This window comes from Zeus faber, assembly GCF_960531495.2.
Source record: "Zeus faber genome assembly, chromosome: 12".
NCBI lineage: Eukaryota > Metazoa > Chordata > Actinopteri > Zeiformes > Zeidae > Zeus > Zeus faber.
In genome coordinates this window covers 10,249,855-10,271,915 of record NC_137196.1, presented here as the reverse complement: position 1 = coordinate 10,271,915, position 22,061 = coordinate 10,249,855, and the positions used below count along the sequence as shown (strand labels likewise).

Genomic DNA, 22,061 nt, shown 5'->3' with positions numbered 1-22,061 from the left:
TGAAGATAAATATTTCAATGGTTCATTGGTGTGCCATACATTTCTGTCGACGCAATGATGATCAGAAAAATTTAAGGAATAATGCATTTTATATATGTGACACAACGTCAAGACTGTTTCGACCACACAAAGTTCATACCAGAATAAATTCAGATTTAAACAATAAACTTTGAGGGTTTAGAACGTGGATGCCTCTCTTTCTTAGTCAAAAATACACTTGCTACCATGTGCGCGCGTTGCTTCACCAAACTAAATGTTTAACTGTGCTCCGCTTGGCTCAAAGTTTCACCAACTATTCTGCTTTGTCCTGTGTGTGTGTGTGTGTGTGTGTGTGTGTGTGTGTGTGTGTGTATATGTATATATATATATATGTATATATATACATATACACACATATATATATATATATGTATATATATATATATATATATGTGTGTGTGTGTATGTATGTATGTATGTATGTATGTATGTATGTATATATATATATGTGTGAATATTTATATATATATGGCACGGTGGCACGGGGGCACGGTGGCGCAGCGCAGTGCATTGCACTGTTGCCTCACAGCAAGAAGTTCCTGGGTTCGATTCCCCCGCCTGGGGCGCTGTTGGCACCGTGCTCCGGCGGGTTATCTCCCAAATAGGAGCCTTTCTGTGTGGAGTTTGCATGTTCTCCCCGTGCTCACATGGGGTTTCCTCCACCTCACGTCAGTAAGGACCCCCACCAAAAACATGCACACGTCATCGTCTGACCAGCGATGGACACTCATCACCTGGTCCCCGGGCGCGTCTACAAATGCTGCCCACTGCTTCTGGCTGTGCCCCCAGAGGAAGGACAAGCCAGGATGGGTTAAATGCAGAGGCCTCATTTCACCAGCCACCATCCAAAGCGTGTGCATGTGTTGTGGTGTGTTGTGTGATAATTAAAGACTCTTCTTCTATACACACACATATATATACACACACGGTATATATACATTCCCTGATGCCCTAAACCTATTACCTCTTATTGTGGGGTGGATGATAACAATGATGCTGTGATCATACCACTGGGGGGTTGGGGGTGGGGGGGTCACTGTAAACTTAAACTAGTACTGGAGCTAATATATCTAACTAACTAGTAGGACGTCAGTTTCAAATAGCACCCTACACAGAGTGCGCAATATATAGTAAAGCAAATTAAAAAAGCACCAAAACTGACCGTGAAAACAAAAAAAAGTGACAATATTTTACAGTAACATTGGCTCGCCAAATGAACAGTTAAACAACATCTCATTGGTTATATTTGCTAGATATCCCAAAATAGATAAATAAATAAACAAATAAATAGATAAATAAATAAAAAAACAAAGTAAAAAATAACAAAATAGAATGATAATAAATATTTATTTCAAAAACATTATCAAATAAATATGACAAAGTTAACTATAACAATAAGGCTTTTTTTTTTTCTTGACAGAAAGAACTACGTCACATCCAACCCCACGTTATATCTTGTGCTCAGGCATATGGAACTGTACTGTATATTGTCTGATCCGATCGTAGACAGTATATACAACGTCAGCGGCGACTCTGCGAGTCCAATCACACCGGGACATTGCTGTGCTCTTCAATGACATTGGAACAACTATGATTATATCGCAAATAAAAGAAAGATAGCTATCGATATCGAAGGACTTGTGGTGGTGCGGTATACTGGAGTAGATAGGGAGAAAAACATGGGTAGCTTTTGCGTCGAGGTTGCTCTGTACACGAGGAGCTCGGGTGGGGGTGATAACTGACGTGGAGTAGTTCTGGAAAAGGAGATTTTTTCGAAGAAGAGGATAGCTGAAGGCCAGCGATTCAAATTCAAACGCATCTGTATTTAAGTGGGTGAGCTTAGGACCTCAGCACAGCACATTGCCCCTAAATACTGATCTTGAGCGACTTTGTTTTTCCCCACTTTTTAACGCTTAATTTTAAGATCTGCCCCATCAAAAACCGATCTGGGATCAGACCCCAGGGACAAAGGAACTCAGTCGGGCGGCGTAAAAAGCGACTCTATGACACCAAACGCACAGCAACACCACAAAGGAAACCGCATGAAGCGTGAAGCAGCATCTTGTGACACGGAGACAAAATATTTCAACCTAAGGCAAAGACATTGAAACACACACACACACGCACACACAGAAAAAAAATAATAAAAAAATCACACTGATGCAGAGACGGGCTGGCAACCGAAGGGGAATTAAGAGAACGAACAGATTCGATAAACGTCTTCATTAGCATCACTTTGGAGCCACGGCTGACTGACACAATGAGGTTAATGTGAGAGGAGCCGAACTGAAGGATGGAGGGACTTTAACAGAAGCGCGCAGCAAAGCAAAGCGGAGCGGAGCAGAGCTTGGTCGAGCGAACAATACACTCGACTATATGAATCTCAGCCAGACGGCGGGCGGAGGCGGGGTCTATAAACGGCCGAGACGAGACCACCCTATGGGCGGACCGCTGCTCTGCCTCCGGCCATGGGCAATAGGGTGACAAATCTCCCTTTACAGGGTCAAAGGTTCGTTGTTCGATCTACCCCAGACTTGCGTGGCTATTGTTGGCACTATGGGGCGGGGCGGGTGGGCGGCGACATCAGCATCCACAACATGCTTCTCGGAACGATCCCCGGGAATGGCGAGTTTAAGTCCGTTAAAAGTTATCTGCTCGGACAAAGCCTAGAAACTACCTTGTTGGCGGAACGGCAGACGCCTCTAAAACAGACTCACGGACACAGAAAATGTTCACCTTTTTTTTCCGCACTGTCGTAACTCTTTGTACACCAAAAACCCAATAAGATACAAAGTTGAGGATCTAAAAAGCCCATTTAGGGTGCAGCAAATATTCAGGCTCTTTGAATCTTTGTTTTTTTGTTTTTTCTCTCTCTCCCTCTCTCTCTCTCTCGTTGTTATTTTTATACACATAAGAGTATTGTTAGAATTCCTGGAGAATCTTGGAGATAGCTGACCACAACACACACAGGTATTATACGTCCTTCACATTGGAACACTGAGGTAAGTATATGGATTACACATGGTTAGTCCCGAGCGCGGGCAGGCTTTCCAGGGAACGTCCGGGCCATTTCCGGGGTACTCTTGGATATGAGAGTTCTTGCAGGCCAGTGTTGTGCTGTTACTTTTCTCCTCTCAGTTGGTGTCGAATCCCTCCCTCCCCTCCAATCTTGCTCCAATAAGGGTTCTTTTTTGTTAATGTCATCACAGACTGTTTTTTTTTTTTTTCTCCTCTCGTTCACTCCTTTTCCTTTGTTCAGTGGACCTCAGGGCGGAAAGACAGAGGGATGGTTTGTCTCTCTCTTCACTTATGTTGCATAGTGGTCGAAGCTGCCCAGGTACTCCAGTGCAGCCTGGTAGCAGAACTGGTACTCGTCCTGAGGGGGAAAGACAAGGAGAGAAATTATCTGGAGATGCAAGATGGATCAGGGAAATATGATATGATGTACAGCATGACAGATAGATAAAATAAGCAATAATAAGGCAATAGAATAAAAATAGAAAAAGAGGACGGAAAAAAATGAATATATACAATAACCTGATAAAGAATAAAAATAAACCTAAAATTACCACAAACAGTAAAAAATAAATAAAAAACAAATCAATAAATGAGAAGAATTGGCAATGTTCATAAGCCTAAACTACAGGATGGATAAATTTGCCATGTGCAATAAACCTAAGAAGTTAACAATAAAATAAAACAGAAAAATTAACCTAAAGATTAACTGTGAAGAGTTGAGATTTGGCGATGAACAATAAATATTGAATATAAATCTCTAAATTGGCAAAAAAAACAAAACAATAAAATAAACCAATTTTTTACATTATTAAAAAAAGTGCAGCAAACCTAGAAGTTAACTAGGAGGTAGAGAAATTTGCAAATAAACCTAGAAATAAACAGTAAAATACAAAAATAAATCTTAAAATGATGCGTCTGGCTACTAGTTTCAGTACTTTCTCCTTAAACCGTCAGAGATCTCCAACACACCTCAGTCTGCACCATGGCTGGTCTCTGTGTCCGCAGCATTTTGACAGTCTGGAAGATGTCCACGGCTCCTTCATAACGCATCCTCTCTAGGACGATGCTCAGGGTGATGAAGACACCGGTCCGCCCGACACCGGCACTAGGAAGACAAAGAAGAATCAGCAAACTGAAACAAAAGGGCGGGACGTTCCCCATGACTTTAATGTGAATGGGAATGGGATCACCTGCAGTGAACACTTATCGGTCCGTCCTGGCCGAACTGCTCCTTCGTTTTGTGTACTTGGCCGATGAAATCGATGAAGCCCTCGCCGGACTTGGGCACACCTTGCTCTGGCCAGTCGGTGAACTGGAACTGACGGACTGTCCGTGATTGGCCGTCCTAAAACAGGAGGTAGTATAATTAGTTCAATGCTATAAACGCAGAAAAGGACAAACCTGCCTCCCGTCTCTCTGTGTTGTGCGTTTGGGTCCCTCCCAGCTCCGGTCGTAACAGTTCGGTCTGGGCAAAAGACATAGACCCAGCCGAGACAGAGGGGACCAGAACCAAGGAGTGTTGCTTGGTCAACATGACCAGGCCCTCCGGGACATCGCGGCCCACCTCCGGACCATCCAGCTCCCGTGGCCCCCCCTGCTCCTCCGGCCCTCCCTCCCCCCTCCACCATGGCTCCCAGTGCCCCCCTCGTCCCCCGTGAGCCCCACGTTCCGGCTCCAGCGTCCTACGACGGCAACTTCGGCACCTGCCGTGCCTTCCTAGTGAAGTGCGCGGTGGTTTTCCAGCAGCAGCCATCGTCATACACCTCCGTTGGCGCCCGCAACGCATTCCTCATCTCCTGTCTGAGAGGGGCGGCTCTCGGCTGGGGTTCCGCGGTTTGGGATCAGGGGGGCCCCGAGAGTCTCCCCTATGATCTGTTCACCCACGAAATGAGGAGAATCTTTGATCACCCAGTTGGCGGCAAGGAGGCTGCCAGAGGACTCCTCTTCCTCCGCCATCCTAAACATCCTTCGTCTGCCTCCTGTCACTCTGTGTCGTGCGTTTGGGTGCCTTCTCCCTCCAGTCGTAACACTATGGGCTCGGAATGTTCTCGTGGTCGGGGGGTGTTTGTGTAGCTTCGGGGCTCATGGGTGGCTACGAGGCCTTTCTGCTGCTTGGAGGCACTACAATATGTTTCTGACATCAAACACCAGAATTGATTGGAACTAATCCTGTGCACTCATGGGTGGACACATCACACACACACACACACACACACACACACACACACACACACACACACACACACACACACACACACACACACACACACACACACACACACACACACACACACACACACACACACACATGCATACACAAACACACATGCATATACACACTGCCAACATGTGCTTCACACACTCCCTTTAACACCCACTTGATTCTGTCTTTCTCCTTTTTCTTTATTGCTATAATTGTCACAGGAAGAGGCCACGTGCCATAATTGTTATTTCAATATTTATTGATTCAATCATGTTTTGTCAGATACATGTTGTTGTCATCTCATTCATTAATTTAATATGCAAAGTATAGCATTTAGGACAACGTAAATCAATTGTAATGTATTCTCCTTTTGCAAAATAATTTATACATGAACATTTCTTGGGTTTCCATTCTTATAATTAATTTTATCCTTTTATATACTTTTATATGATGCTGAATTGGTGAAGTTGAATCTTATGTATTATGCCAATAATCATCAGAATATTGAAGTTTAAATAAATCAATAAAATATATAAATAGAGTGATAATAGTGTGCTGTTTGAAAGTCCCTGTTTCACATTTCCTTCACAGGAACACTGTGCAGTGCAGGAACACTGAGGTAAGTATATGAGTGCTATGATGCATAATTGTAGTTAGTTGTGTTTTTTATCTGAGTCTTAAAGTCTTTTACTGAACTTAATCCCCTTTGTTATTCACTGTTTCTTTCATCCTGCCGGTCTACCATAATGTACTATGTACATACTGTACATAAACAATGACAATAAAGCTTATCAAATTGAATTAATGTAACTTTAACTGTTGTCTGTAGTGTATACAACAATTACCCTCTCTGTTGTCAAACTACTATCCGGTATGTTACATATTTTCCCTTCTCCCTCCGCTCAGCTGGTGACGACTCCCCCTTTTAATGGAGATCAATACAGCATCTGTCAGTGGGGCATCGGAGCAGGACAGGCTTAACCGGAGCCATCAATGATGGATGCACACACACACACACACACACACACACACACACACACACACACACACACACACACACACACACATACACACACAAACACACACACATGCACGGCCAACAGACTGTCAAAGGCAGCCGTCGTTGGGGAACACGGTCTCCCTATTCTACCACCTGCACATGGCTTTTTGGTAGTACAGTACAGGACTGCGTTTTCACAGAAATTATAGATTGAAGGGAAGGGAGTGGAAGGGAGTTTTACCACCACGTCCTCGTCCCACTTCCAATACCCATTTGAAGTAAGCTCTAACACATAAATATCCAACAAATATAACAGTATAGTATATAACAGTCTATTTGTTCCATTTGTAGAATACAACACCCACCCTGGCATCTGTGACTTTGAACTCTCGGAGGATGTACTGGGGCATGTTGTACTCAGCCATGGGGTCCACCACGAAGTACTGGTACCTGGCGGAGCGCTCAGCTGGCCAGTACTGGTGGCACTTCTCCTGCACGGACACGAGAAATAAGAAATTCAATCTGTTATATTGTAGATGAAAATAACGGTCCGCTGGGTAATGTTTGGGTGGAAGTAAAGTGTGTGGGTGTGCATCCGTACCCGTCCCATCTCTCTTAGTTTGGTGAGCATGACCACGATGGTGGAGTTGTGCTCCCACAGCATTCTCCAGAAGTCCTCCGTGGTTTCAGCCAGCGGACCCTGGGTGGCTATGTAGCCTCTCTGCTGCCTAAAATAAACCAACACACATATTCCCATACACATACACACGCACGCATGCACGCACCCACACACACACACACACACCCACCCACATTAAGACATGGGTGTGAAGTCATACAAAGTACACAACGTATACCTCTCATTCTTCTGCATTCTGTTTCTTTCCCTTTGTGTCGACAGAATCCAAGGAGGTCAAGTATCAACAAGAGGAGTCCAAACAGACACATGCCACCCCTCCTTAGCGTGGCCGCATCGTCAGAGGTGCTTCGCTGTCGTTTTCTTAGCTCGGCCCTGGAGTGAGTCCCCGCCCACGCGTACAGTAACCAGGCATTTGACAGGAAGTGACAGGTGAGTGTTGCCGCTTGGAGAAGCCCACCCTGGTCTGTTTGCTGATCAACAGATCATGAGGAGATGGGGCGCTCAGGTCACATCATCATAGAGAGAGAGAGAGAGAGAGAGAGAGAGAGAGAGAGAGAGAGAGAGAGACAGAGAGAGAGAGTACCTGTAGCCGTCGATGTAGCTGGCGTTGACGTAATCGGAGCCCTCCAGGCCGCGGATTGGCTGCAGACACACGCGGGTGGTCTCGTACGGCATGATGTTGACGAGTCGGTTCTTGAATTTGTTGCATGGCAGGTTCGCTGTCACAAACCGTGATGTGTGGGCTTTGGTGTTGGCGAGTCGCTGGATGGAAAAAAATGATGTCCGTGAGCTCCTGCGACAAACTTTTAAAACCTTTCCCCCAGGGACGCACGGTTTGACAAATTAGGCCTTGATCCAGGCGAATTCGATTGATCGAGTAGAGTACTACTCTATGCCGTAGCCTTTAAATAGCCTATAAATATATAACCCAATTCAGCGGTCGACTACTGTAAAGATTCTCAAACGTTTTTCAACAAAGGACCCTTATATGAGAGAAAAAAAACCGAGGACCACCTCACGTATGTCCCAAAAAATAATTTGATATTATGCCTATTTCTCACACTTCTACATAGGTCATGTAGTATGTAGTCAATGTATGAGAAATATTTGTATTGCACCATTTCAAAATACAGAATATAAAAGCAATGTATTCAATTAAATTAGCATAAATTAAATTAATAAGTAACATTGTAGCTACAAAAAATATCAAACAGAAGTCAAGAGAAATGGCAAAATGAGGAGAAGGTGCACAAGACGGGATTTGTTAGTCCAAAAGGAGATAATTATACAGACATATTGTATATCGATTCAAACTTTTTTTTTTAAAGATGTATCCCTAAAGACGAAAGAAAAGGTTTTTCTTCCAAAAACCATTCACGGACGCCCTGGGTTAATGCGTCGGAGCCCACTTTGAGAATCACTGGGCTACTGTGTTTGTGTGTGTATAGAACTATCTAGAACTTAATGTAAAGACCTGAGCGGACTTGAATGATTGAGCTTATTATTAATGGCCTACTAATAGTGATGCAATACTCACAAACGATTTGTTCGTAGCGAACAACTCTTTGAAATGACTCGGGAGTCGGGAACGACTCAGACAAATTGATCTCCCGTTCATGGTTCGCAGGAGGTCCTCTCTCAGAAAACCGAACGATTAGTCAAGAACTGAATCTTAAATAAGACTCAAACCTTTCATCACTACAAATAGTTGTCCCTTTCACAGTGAAACTTGTTCTGATGAACACAGAGCTGCTAGTCTGCCTGGAGCTGATGAATTAGATGACTTAGAACAGCCTTGCAATTTTGGTCCTGCAACACAAAGGCTAATTTTCATTATTTATACATTTTTTAGCAAGTTTTCACCTCCATCCAACCCCCACCCGCCACACACACACACACACAAATCCTGACCAGCTCTCCTCTACCTTGAACTCCAGCTCCATGCCCGTGACGTGCTCGCCGCTCTCCACCTGGGAGAGCTTCTGCATGTAGGAGTACAGGCTCCTGGCGGCCACCTCTGTGTTGCCGCAGGCCACGGCCTCCAGCAGCGCCTCGTGGATGAAGCTGTACTGGTCCTCCGTCTGCACCATGTAGTTCCTCTGCGAGCGCATCAGCGTCACGTGGCCGTAGATGTCCACGGTGCGCTCGTGCCGGATGCGCTCCAGCATGGCGTCGATGACGATGAAGCAGCCGGTGCGACCGACACCCGCACTGGGAGAGAGAGAAGATGAGGAAAGGAGTGAGGAAAGGAACTGAGGGGTGCATAGTGGTATATTGGGGTGGACTGGGAGATTTTCTACCTGCAGTGAGCGATGATGGGACCAGCGTCTGGAGGGTTGCAGGCTTTGACCCTGCGGAGGAAGTTGAGGAAGGGCGTGGGGTACTCCGGGACGCCGTGGTCCGGCCAGACTGTGAACTGGAACTGACGCACCTCCCTGCGCTCGCTGCTGCCGCTCTGCGACATCAACATCATTAGTATCACTTTAGTCGACCTACCCAGCCACCCAAACCCTAACCCCGTGAATCCTCAACGCCACAGTCGTTTCTCTCTCTGGATGACCCAAATAATGAAAAAAAACCAAATCAAAACAAAGTACCTTAGAATGAAAGGCAGAGGCAGACAATCATGATTAGATTTTGGTTTCAAATGTTCAGCTACACCACCAAAGTCACACACTCAGCGATGGAATCAATATTGTAATGTGAAATTATTGTTGTTCATTTGCCTTACCAGAAAATGTAAAATTGCCTAAAAATCGCCACTTTAATATAAAAACAAATGACATGCAACCTCATTGATTTCTTAAGATGTTCAGAATTTATTTAAGCTTATTATAACAGCAACTGAGAGGAAATTAACTGCTATGTTACTAATAAAAACTAATTAAAACTGAGTGTAACACTGCACCAAACAGAATTAATGTGGCCGCCATTCAATATTTGAGGCTTATGTCCTTGTTGTTTCCGACACTGAAATTTCACATTGATTCACACAACAACATTTTTTAGAAGTTCTACGGTGGCCTAGTTTTTCCGGCGTGCGGAAGTAGGCCACGGAGGACGTGTTCGTCTGACGGCCCCAGATAAGCTCCGTGGAAGAGCAGGACTATAGTAACTTCCAGCAGCGCCGGAATAGAACACCCTGTGGACCTGGGCCTGAGCTCTCCATTGGCACTGCAGATTTAAATTCACATTAACTCCACTTGCATCACAGTTCAGAGCTATGAACTCCGGCGACACGGAATCTCCACCGAACGTAAACGTGTGTCCAGCGAAGGGAAGACGGTGAAGTAGATAAGAGGAGCGGCGATGTGAAAACCAAAACAGCTTAGGAGGACGGGCCAAATACCTTGTGCAGGGAGAATGTGCGGACACAGAAGGTCGCCAGCTCCATGGTGTCCAGCAAGGTGACCTGGACCATCCCGTAGGTCTCAGTCCCCCGGCTGGGCCAGTACTGGTCGCACTTTATCTGCACACATATGGACGACAGCGCAGCGCCATCATCATTACTCACGTTCCGACATTACGACCGGCCTTGATCATAATCATCGGCAGCAGCAGCAGCAGCAGCCACAGAGTGGACTGCGGGGCTGAATATTGCATTAAAATCACTTTAGTCTATCCTAAAATACATTGTTTAAAGACACGCCCCTCTACCCCCCCAGGCCATTCGTAAATACATAATCGGACTAATGCACCGATGTTGTTTCACTGCATTTACACAGTTGTTGTTGCCCTTGACCACAGGAGGCGTTGTTCGGTTGCTTTTGTTCTTTTATTGTTAGCGTGACTCACTGATGTGTGTGTTGCTGTGTCCCTTGTTTTCGCTGGGATGAGTTGGCATGAGAGAGCGAGGTGAATAAGCATTTTGTTGTTTCTCAAACACCGGTTGGTGTCTTATGCAGTACACAGGGCAAATAAACCTGAACTGATTTCCTCTTCATCAATAGATTTGTTTTTCTTTGACGGCATTCTTTTTACAATGAAATAACCCCACGGTACACCACCAGCCTGTAAACCCCTAAAAACGCCAGAAACATGCACAACTGTGCTTAGTCTTATGGCCTAATAATAGTTAGTGATGCAAGAAATGCAAAAGATTTGTTTGCAGAGAACAAATAATTACTTGGGAGTTGAGAGTCACTTGAGCAAAAAAAGTGTCAATTTCTTCAATTCAGAAACAGGGGACTGAGGACTAATTAAAAGTCCAAAGAAAAAAAAGTTCTAGGTATTTGGCATTATCCATATAATAAAGATTTACTCTACTGTGCGTCCCATCAAAATAAATCATTTTGAAAATGACATTGATGATTAATTGTGTGTGTTACTCTCACTAAAACCAAACAAACAGAGAGTCAGAAAAGAGACTACACTTCATCACTACAAATAGTTTAATAGTAATATCACTTTTGGAGTGAAAGTCATTTTGATGAACACAGAGCCGGTGTTCTGGCTGGAGCTGATAAATTAAGATGGATTAGTACAGCTCTGCAATTTTGATCTTGCAAAACATGAGCTTGTTTTCTGGCAAGCTCTCACACGGCGCAGTGGTTGAAAAACAGATCGACAAGACGTTGATTCCTTGATACTCGCACCCCAACGTTTGACGATGAGGGTAACGATGTTGTGTATTTTTCCCTACTAACATTGATTAAACTGTCTGCCTTGAGCGGCCCTGGTGCCATCTGATACTTTAACGCCTCGGGTAATGTGACGCATGCTGCTCCCGGTCCTCTGGACCGGTTCACCACCTTAGAGCGGGGGCTAGTATTCTGACAAGCGGGTGCCGGCCGGCGTTCCAGGGCTTGATCTCTTACCCGGGACTTCTCTTCCAGGCGCGTCATCATGACCACGGACGCCGCCCGCTGCTCCCACACCATCCTCCAGAAGTCCCCGAAGGTCTCGGCCAGCGGACCCTGCGTGGCAATGTAGGCGTTCTGCTTCCTGTAGCCGTCAATGTAGTTGGCGTTGATGTAGTCGCTGCCGAGGATACCTGAGCACAGTGAGACGTTTCTGAAGATCGTTTCCATGGTTCTCATATTGGTATCGCAATATGAAACAAGTTATTTTCGAGGGTTTTGGTTAAATATTGATTTTAAGGTTGTTCTACATTAAAGTAATGGCATTTTCTGAACCCATAGACTGTTGTCACCAACGACTCTACCTTCTTGCACATAATAGCCCCATACTAATGCTTGTTTCTCTTGTGTGTAAACATCTGAATTACATCACGACACATCATTGATTGTGAGGTGGGGCCCGCCCATTGCGGCTGCCTGCACAGGCGCTGCAGTTGCATGCACAATTTTGAGTATTGTTATCCGTTTTTTTCACTTCTATTTTGTACCCCCACTCTGTATTATCTTTTTGAGTCTTATTTAATTTTTTCATTTTATTTTATTTTATATTATTCTATTCACTAACTGCATTACGTTTTAGAAATCAGTTGGTTAGCTAGGTAGGAGTTAGGTTAGCTATTATGTTCAGTTTAGTAACTATTGTGCATGAACTCCGGTTGCGTTGCAAAGACATTTCACTGCATATATGTATGAACGTATGTATGTGACAACTAAACCTCTTGAATCTTAAATCTTCTGCAAGTGTTCACTTGTCACCCCCAAAATATTGTCAAATTATCAACATTGATGGTGGTATTCGTCCAGAAAATATTGCAATATTTGATTTTGCCACTTTGGCACGTCTTCGGGTGTCATTTGGTGACAATCTGTCACTTTGCAGATCGGTCATTATCTCACACTTCACATAGTGTCAGTGGAAGTTGTTAGTACTGTAGAATCTGTGACCAAACATGCAGCGCCCTGTATCTGGCAATCCAAGACGTGTCAATTTATGATAATCTATTCCGACTCGTGTGTGAATCTTGTCGTCATAAAGAAATGTCGAAGGAAGCCTGAAGGCAAATCGGGATTCCTCAACGTCGTAATCACAGACGAGCGAAACTCAATAATTACTGGTGTGTGTGTGTGTGTGTGTGTGTGTGTGTGTGTGTGTGTGTGTGTGTGTGCGTGTGTGTAAATTCAAGTGTTTTTTTTTTTTTTGTTCCATTTAATTCTCCTAACAGATGACTGCTGGTTGACAGAGGGAGGAGAACAAACAAACAAGACTCTGTCAGTGTAAATCTACAAGCTCCAGATCAAATCCATTCTCTCCACTTGTTTCCGGGGGAGCGCCGGCTGTACTCGAATGCACTCGTGCAGTGTTTGTCAGTCTCATGCCGTTGCACACAGCCAGTTTCACACCCCGACCCCAACCCCCCTCCACACACACACACACACACACACACACAGACACACACGGCACGCACACGCACGCACACACGCATGCACGCACGCAGGCACACACACACACGTATACATAAGTACGTACACACCCTTCAGAATGCAGATACTCTTCTCATTTACGCTCACTTGGAATATCTCTCGTTGCTGCTCGCCCTCCTTTCTAAATATCAGATCAAATCCCCACCTCCTCCTCCTTCTCCTCCTTTCCACCGCCCACCCTTGCCATCTCATCTTACCCTCGATGGGCGCCAGGATGACTCGGGTGTGGTCGTAAGCGATGACGTTGGCGTAGCGGTTCTTAGGTTTGTTGACCTCCAGGTTGGAATGCTCCCAGGTGAACTGCTGGCCCGGGTCGATCGACTGGGGAACGGGGAATGGGACACAGAATGGACAATTATGAAAATCGTTTTAAAACAGTAACAACAAGGAACAAAAAATGTGCGTGGAAGTTAACACTTAAATAACTAAACGATCATTAACAACTTAATTGCACAGTAATAACAGGGTTTTAACATGGTAATAAAGACCCCTGTCACATAATTATGCTTTAGCTATTTCTGTGAACACTAAGGATTTTAAGTTCCCATTCGAAACTATTTTTTTCAACCTTCCTCCTACCTCATACTCCTGCGAGAGCCTCAGGTTGTCATTCGCTTTAAGCAGCTCTGTGTGCTCAGCCAACTCGTTGATGGGGATGGGAGGGTGGCTCATCATCCCTGTAACGAAGGAGTGGGGGTGGTCAAAGTGCGGAGGATTCAACTGATAAAAACTTAAGGGGCGACGTCTTAAAAATCTGTTATGTGCGTCGCTAGTCCACAGCCTCGAGATTATAATGCAATAAGAAAACATCAGATATCATTAAGGAATATGCTGAGGCAGAAAATCCATTTTGATCTATGGGCCGGGGCAACGTGAAGCCGTTCTGTTTGTTTGTAAATTGTTTTTTTTTTCTCTGATAAATTGCTTTCTCTGTGATCAGAGGGGTAATGACTCGGAGAAAACAAACACAGACAGAACACTAATTTGGAGGGCTGCACGCTCTCTCCCAAACGCACACATACATGCACGCACGCGCGCACACACACACACACACACACACACACACACACACATACATGTGCACACACACCTACAGAACGGCGTCTCGCCTCCCGCAATTCCTTCTTCACACAGCTGGAGTTTAAAACTAAGAGTTATGCCGATTCTTTCATAACCGATCACACCCATATACACCGCGTTCCAAATTATTATGCAAATTGGATTTAAGTGTCATAAACATTACATTTTTTGTTTTTCAATTAAACTTATGGATGGTTTTGAGTTTCAGGGCTCTTTGGATCACCGAAATCAATCTCAGACACCTGTGATAATTAGTTTGCCAGGTGAGCCCAATTAAAGGAAAACTACGTAAGAAGGACGTTCCACATGAATGAAAAGCAACGCGATTCATTTTGCACCACGAGTTATCATGGATATTCCATAAGGTTATAGCTGTCGCGCCGTTCAGGGGTAGTTCAGTCACTCGGCTGCTACGGATCCTCGCGACAACACGCTCCCGTCACACAAGACGAAACAAACTCGCTTGACTTAAGTTTTTGTTTGAAAGAAAATCAATCATGTTTCCCCTGGCATCTCCGGTTTACAAATCCCCAGTGTGTGTGTGTGTGTGTGTGTGTGTGTGTGTGTGTGTGTGTGTGTGTGTGTGTGTGTGTGTGTGTGTGTGTGTGTGTGTCGACGAGCTTCAAGGTTGTCTGCAAATTAGACAAAAAAAAAAAAAATGCTTAGAATGAATGAGTTTGAGTGAATCATATTTAATTATCTCTCTCTCTCTCTCTCTCTCTCTCTCTCTCTCTCTCTCTGGCGTACAGAAGAAGATATTTCTCAGAAGGAAGAGATTGTATGGTTTAAACGTTAAATAATCTCCTGGTGGCAGATGAAGAACGCCATGATTCATAAACCACAGTCACAAATCTGGATTCCGTCCAGGGCCCTTCGCTCTGAGCCCACTATGGAATCAGAGCGTAGACGCATTATAAGATCTGTTTGAGGCCAGAGAAAAAATCCCTTTACATATTGTCTTACGTTTGAGAATATGTCTTTTCCGGAAGCCTGTGGATTAAATGGGAGCGAACAGCAAGCACGAGGCCTCATTCCATAACTATAACATCTGCTGTGTTAGATCTAACAGACTGTGGGGGGGTGGAGCCCCGCTGACCCAGCTCCATGCCGGGGTGTTAGCTGACATTCCTGGTGAAAAAACTAAAAAGAAACAACACACCCCAGAACTAAAAACGTTAACGATTCCAAGACAGGAACAACATTTGCATTTTAATCCGAACCCTAACCCAAAAATCAGATCAGTTGTAACCTCAGCAAATATGTATATACAATGATTTATTTCTGTCTGTGCTGCGGATTGTGGAGTACGGCAGGTGGAGTGTGGGAGGGCGGAGACTGTCATAGTCTCTTGTCGCACCATCCATGACTCAGCTGTGACTAAACAGCACCTGTGTTTTTTTTTTTTTGCCATTTTCATCCCCGGAAAGCTGCTTGGGAGGTTTTTCAAACCAGCTGCTTTGCTTCTAATGTCTCCACGAATTGCCGTGGTTATGAAATCGGGGAGCCCGAAGATGAATTTCTTTGATTTTCTTTGGCATTTCATTAACAAACAATGAGCCGTATCATGTGTGCGTTTTTGTGCACTGAGTGTGTGTGATTGCAAATAGTTGGGACATTAGGTTTAAGTGGTCCTCACCGGGGGTCTGGAAGTTGATGCGTCTCATCTCCACGGGATCTGTCGGATGGTGGGCCATCATCTCAGCATTACCCAGAAGGCTTTTAGTTCCGGGCTCAGAGTCCTTGCGCTTGCTTCTCAGGGACCAATTAGCCAAATAACCAATTACCAAATAGAAGCAAAGTGGGGTGGGGGGAGGGGCAGGGGGCGGTGGGGGAAAGCAGGCTAAGTACCGACACATCATCGCCAATGCAGACACCATTAAAACACACATTTTGTCTGAAGACGTGATATTTCAGAACCTTGGTTCAGTTCTCTATAGACAATTTGGTGTGGAGTAATTGCTCTGGGTCAAAATGACAGCAAAAACCTGACGTTGGCTTAATCTTACCTGTCTGGCTTGCTGCTTCCGTTGAACGTGAGGGATGAATCATTCGCCATAAAAAAAAGGCAAGAAATGAACACATTGTTAAAAGTGGGAAATCAATACGAGGCATTAGTATTCAAAAGCTTTATGGCTCTCAGCAGATAACACGGGCCCGCGCCAGGGTCAGAGAGGGCCACTGGAAGACGGAACCAACTATTAAATTAGACAGAATCCACTGACTGAGCCATTGGAATGTAGGAAATGTAGAAAAATTTGACCATTCTAACACGAGCGATATCCAGATAGTCTTTTCGCTTCTCCGATAGTGTAGATGCTGCTGCGTGGGACTCCCCTGTGTCACTCACTTCTTGTAGAGGAGGATGGCGATGACGATGCAGATGATGAACACCACGGCGAGGACCGGTCCCACCACCCAGATCAGGCCGTCGCCGGCGTCCAGGGGTTGGGGGTCTGAGTCCGGGGCGATTACGGGGTCCGTGTAGGGGCTTGCCACGTACATCTTCTGTAGACACACGCGTGCAAGGACACGCATAACCAAACCAAACAAAACCAAACAAAAACCGATGACATATCCACAGGCGGAACTTCATGGTGATCATTGTTTGTTTATGTCTGTCTGTCCTGGTTTATATCGTTTATTTATGCCCCATTCTAATTCATACAGCAAATACGGGGCCAAGGCAATATCTCTCCAACTTAAAGTCAGCACACATCCTTCTTGAATGTTATTGCCTTTTTTGCTTGCCGCTCTGACTGACATGAGTACTCATTGTTTTAGCAGCACGGCCATATTGATTGCAATGTATAGTGACAGCCTTTGGGAAACAAAGACGTGGCATGTGGGATGATGGGGCAGAAATAAACAGAGAGAGGAGAGAGAGAGGGACGACATCGTTCCTTTCGCACCGTACCCCGGTGGTGGCATTGAGCTCAGCCAGGATGAAGAAGACGTACTCCTGCCCCGGTTCCAGGGCTCGGTTCTCGAAGCCGCCATAGTCCAGCTGGTCTCCCAGAGCAAAGAACGCCGGCAGGGTGCCGGGCGTGAAGCGGGCAGTGATGTAAGCCCTGCGTAGGTCCACTTGTTTCTGCTGCCGCGAATCCCTCTGCCTCTGACTGATGTCTTTTAAAAGCTGAGAGATGGGGGGGGGGTGAGGAGAGGAACAGGAGCAGGGGCAGAGAGAGAGAGAGAGAGAGAGAGAGAGAGAGAGAGAGAGAGAGAGAGAGAGTTTCAGAATCTACCGAGACCAAAATGTGCCTCCAGAAGTGTAGGGGAAGAATCTAGTTCCTGTTAATGGATTCTTTGGGTTATGGTTTCGGTAATGGTTCCTACTTCTTCCAGGTCCATTTCGTCCGGACTCTTGAGGTGTTTGATGACGCCCCTGGCTCTCCTCAGCGGGACCACCACCACATAAACGTTCCTGCAGGAAGCATTATCATTAAAATCCCCGTTGTCTTTTAACAGCATTCATGTAAAAGGCACAGACTGGATAACGATTTTATGAGCATTCCAATCTGGGGCGTCTCATCTATTGGTAGAAATGTTGCTTACCTTCAGAATTAGAGTGACTTCTCTACTAGCTCTTCACATGTTTCAAATTGAGATATAGCCCTAAAATACGGCAACTACAGTTTTTGGCTCTTACAACTAACTACCCTCGCTAGCTAGAAGCTGACCAAACCAACACGTTGCTACTGCTTTTGCAGATATTGCAATGTCCAACTGAACAAGTAAGATTTAAACCATTTGCGTCCATTTGTTAAATGAGTGTAATGTTGCTTGATTTGTGCTGGAATCCGCCCTTTGGCTATTTTTATATGCTTTGTCACTTATTTACTTATGAGGTTACCATTTAGCCCACGACTTCAAACATTGCACAGTAAGTCACGGACGACCATATATCCTACTGCGTGTGCAACAACCCGTGCCACGTTCATACCAACACAAAGCATCCTGGCCTGGGCTTACTTGACAGGAGTGCGAGACTCCATCGAAGTGAGGATGATGGTGACGGTGGTCTCGGCGTCACGGGTGTGGTCGATTTCGGGGCGGCGGATGGTAATTGGCGGGGAGGTCTTGGCATAAATGCGATGGCGAAGTCCTCCCATGTTTCCCTCAGGGGCGGTGATCTTGAAGTCGTAGCTGGTGTCAGGCTGCAGGTTTGGAATGACCGCCTTCCTTAGCCGGGCGTCCACCTTCATCTTCTCGCGGTTGTACTCCACCTGGACAGTAGATCAGTGATAGAAGTGTCGCAGTTCAAGAGCTGGAATCCTTATCTCAATCTGGGATAATGATTTTAATCTGGAAACATATGCAGTAACTTAGCTGAAGCTGCTGCACACAGCTTGTGTCATAAATGCCAATGTATACACTCAGTATTCTGCAATTCATTATCATTAATTGAATCCCGAATCCATTATTTTACATACTGTGAAGATAGACCGCCACATATCAATTCATATAAACTTGAAGCATTTTAATGACATACAGTGAAGTTATATGGGTGGCTGCTCTCTGGAAACTCCCAGGTCAGCAGGACGCTGGTCTTCGTGGCCAAATTAACTGAGAAGTTCCTTGGCACGTCTGGAAAAAATACAAAAAAAATCACTCATAACGAAGCGCATCATTGAAATGATCGCCGACTCCACGTTTCCTCCGTACACCTGCAAAACGGAAAAGGGGGAGGGCATGCTGGTCAGATCTGTCGTAAGGGTGAGAACGGCACAAAATGGTTAGGCGGATGAGGAGAATTGGGGTGACTGAGGAGAGTGGATGGCACAAGTTTTATATACAAACAGGAGTTCAAGAATGTGACAAAGCCACATTCTCGGATTACGAGCGTTCAGTGTAAGGTTGTGTCAGAAGTCAACTTAGTGAAGGTTAGCAAAGGTTACGAAGAATTAAGTGGGTGTGAAGGTCTCTCAGATGCAAACGCTTACCTGTATGAACCTGCACCGGAAGCTGTTCTGGGCTTTATTTAGTTAGACTTAAACTTCACACTTACCTTTTCTAGTAGAATTGATCAACTCCTGTACTGAATTTTACCTGATGGGTTGTGATAAGCAGTGCTCTTGAAGCAAACATCCAAAAGCATTCATCCTGCTTCCATTGGTAGTGAAGGGTAGGTGATGGAGGTGTTGGTAAGTGAGTGAGTGGAGGAGATTTAGGGAGAGTAGTTGTGTTCCATTGGACTTGGCGGCCCTCCGCCTCTGCACAGGGTGAGGAGCCAGCCTGCAAGAACTGGTCCACAGTTAATTAACTTATTTCTCGCAAGGCAAAGATAACTCCACAGTACGGGACGCAGAGATGTCACCCAGGATCAGTGCTAAAAGCGATGTGGGTGGGGGGTGGGGGTGTTTTCCAGGTCGAAGGCCAGCCATACCTGTTTCAAAGGCCAGAGTTTGGCACGAGAGCGGTGGGCTGAATGGGCCTGGCCCTGCCCTGGTATGGGCTCTGAGCTGGACCTCATAGGCTGTGCTGTGATTAAGGCCAAGGATGGTGTAACTGGACTCTGTGGCTGGCAGTGTGACCTGGCGCAGGGCGTCAGGGAGAGCCGGTAAGGCTGAGGTTCCAGGCACTGTGGAGGGTTTGGAACCCTCGGCCTCCCTGTAAGCTAGGGTGTACTCTGTGATGATGCCACGGCACTCCTCTGGCGGAGGGGGCAGCCAGGAGAGCAGAAGGGAGCAGCAAGTGGCGTTCACAGAGTCTGATATTTTGGGGTGTCCCAGCGGTGGGTACTCTGGAATTTCTATTTCTTGATGCACTTGGTCTCCGTAGCCGGCTCTGCTCTTAGCGGAGAGGACAAAAACGTAGGAGGAGCCTGGGGAGAGGTTATTCACGGTGTAGGTTTTCTCTCGGGCTGTAAAATCCAATGTGGTGTCTAGGGAGCTGTTCTTCAGGCCAAACCGTAGGCGGTATCCTTGAATTTCAACTGGGGGCCCCTGGCTATCGGAGCCTGAATCAGAGCACCCAAGCGGAGGAGCCCATCGAACTACCACCAAGGGACCAACTTCTGGGCGCACCCAAAGGGAGGGGCCGCCTGGGACTAGAAATAAAAAGAGAAGTGTGGGCTTCATATGATCAAAATATATATATAAATACCATTATTATTAATGAATCAATCTTAAACAAATCATAACCTCTAATTGATTTGGTTGTTTGTTTATTATGGATTTGAATGCTCCAGGCACAGCTAATTACAAGTTTAGTGCTTGGGCGTGTAAGGCGTGAACTGTTCGCTTGGCATATGCTTACCGATCCCTTGGGTCTGCACCAACTTGGCTTTGCTGTGTGTTCCGTCCCCTTTGGTGGTGTAAGCAGCCACTGACACAGAGTACAAAGTCTCCGCTTTCAGTCCGTTCAGTATCATCTCCTGTCAACCACACAATCACAACAATATCAAATACTGCCAACTGCAAAGTGTCTGTCCCATTTCTTTATTGTTTAATGTTGTGCAACAGACTCGCTGTTGACTGATCTGGTGGTAAAATGTACTAATGAGTATTTTATAATGGCTTATATAACAACTTGTATGTTAGTGAGTGAGTCAGTGAGCTAAATTACATCAAGAAGGAAGATGGGAAGCGTGTACTCACATAATGAGTCAAGTCATCCTCCTCCATCTTGTTACACATCCCGCAGGCAGTCAAGCAAAACAAGAAAAGGAGAAAATTACCACAGGAAACCACAGTCCAATTACCACAGGAAAAAGGAAAGTGGAGGTGCTGGGAAGGTGCTGGGAATCCGCTATTGTGCATGTATCACAGATAAAGTTCACGCATGTATTCACCATTGTTTTGCATCCATATCTACCTGGGAGTCATCTAACAGGAGGTCTTTTATCCGCGGCAGGCTGCGTGATTCACCGCTCTCCACACGGCCGAAGTGCACCTGGTAGCCACGGATCTGGCCCTGCCGTAACCGTGGCAACACCGATCGCCAGGTGATTCTGAGCGCTGAAGAGTTGTGCGGCTTGACTTCCACCTGACGCGGGGCGGCACCGGGGACTGGAGATGAACACACACACACACAAACACACACATCCAATTAATCAACTAACTAATTGATAGGGCAGTAAATACACTGATATATATATATATATATATATATATATATATATATATATATATATATATATATACTGAATATACTATTAAGGGTATATAAATAAATAAATAAATAAATAAAAATCAATATTATTGAGGTCAGCTCTGCAGCTCCAGCCTCTTGCAGGCCGATACATACCGTCCTCATCAGTTCTGCACAGCACGGCTGGGCTCCTGGGTCCGATCCCGTCCTCAGTGGAAGCTGCCAGAGAAACATTGTACCAGCTCCACTTCTTCAGCCCCTCCACCAGCGTCTGCCGTGTCTGCGGGGGGATAGAAAGCCTCTTGGCCTCTGGGGCCTGACCGTCGCTCCCCGCCACTCCGGACAGCCCCCGGTAACTCAGTTCATAACCTGCCAAGGCGCTCTCCAGTGGAGGCTCCTTCCAACTTACTCTCAGGGAGGTGGAGCTGGCGCTCTCGCAGGCCACGCCCTCGGGTGGCTCCGCGGGCTCTGATTGGACAGGGTGAGGAGGGCAGTCGGCAAAGAGTTAAGGGAAGGCCCGAGAGAATGGGGGCAGAGGCAAGAAAAAGGAGAGAAACAATGATAGCGAAAAAGGAATGGATCAAAAGGAAAACAAAAAGTATAACCGTGAGAAACTATGAAACCGACTGAACTGAAAAGTAAATGGGGACA

General features: G+C 45.6%; 1 protein-coding gene across 1 annotated transcript in view; it reads right to left on the bottom strand.

The window, feature by feature from the left end:
- Positions 1–318: 318 nt before the first annotated feature.
- LOC307238052 (receptor-type tyrosine-protein phosphatase S-like) overlaps positions 319–22,061 on the bottom strand; it is a 54,179-nt gene continuing 32,436 nt past the window's right edge. The window contains exons 11-33 of the mRNA XM_080010897.1: positions 21,567–21,878; positions 21,135–21,328; positions 20,918–20,944; positions 20,577–20,694; positions 19,705–20,367; positions 18,811–18,905; positions 18,291–18,544; positions 17,655–17,742; positions 17,236–17,454; positions 16,669–16,826; positions 15,958–16,073; positions 13,821–13,918; positions 13,439–13,562; positions 11,718–11,893; positions 10,250–10,369; positions 9,201–9,355; positions 8,826–9,111; positions 7,484–7,662; positions 6,862–6,988; positions 6,626–6,751; positions 4,248–4,402; positions 4,027–4,162; positions 319–3,415 (exon numbers count right to left, since the gene is read on the bottom strand). Coding sequence (XP_079867023.1) covers positions 3,347–3,415; positions 4,027–4,162; positions 4,248–4,402; positions 6,626–6,751; positions 6,862–6,988; positions 7,484–7,662; positions 8,826–9,111; positions 9,201–9,355; positions 10,250–10,369; positions 11,718–11,893; positions 13,439–13,562; positions 13,821–13,918; positions 15,958–16,073; positions 16,669–16,826; positions 17,236–17,454; positions 17,655–17,742; positions 18,291–18,544; positions 18,811–18,905; positions 19,705–20,367; positions 20,577–20,694; positions 20,918–20,944; positions 21,135–21,328; positions 21,567–21,878 — 3,995 coding nt within the window. The 3' untranslated portion in view covers positions 319–3,346. The remainder of the gene's footprint in view (positions 3,416–4,026; positions 4,163–4,247; positions 4,403–6,625; positions 6,752–6,861; positions 6,989–7,483; positions 7,663–8,825; positions 9,112–9,200; positions 9,356–10,249; positions 10,370–11,717; positions 11,894–13,438; positions 13,563–13,820; positions 13,919–15,957; positions 16,074–16,668; positions 16,827–17,235; positions 17,455–17,654; positions 17,743–18,290; positions 18,545–18,810; positions 18,906–19,704; positions 20,368–20,576; positions 20,695–20,917; positions 20,945–21,134; positions 21,329–21,566; positions 21,879–22,061) is intronic.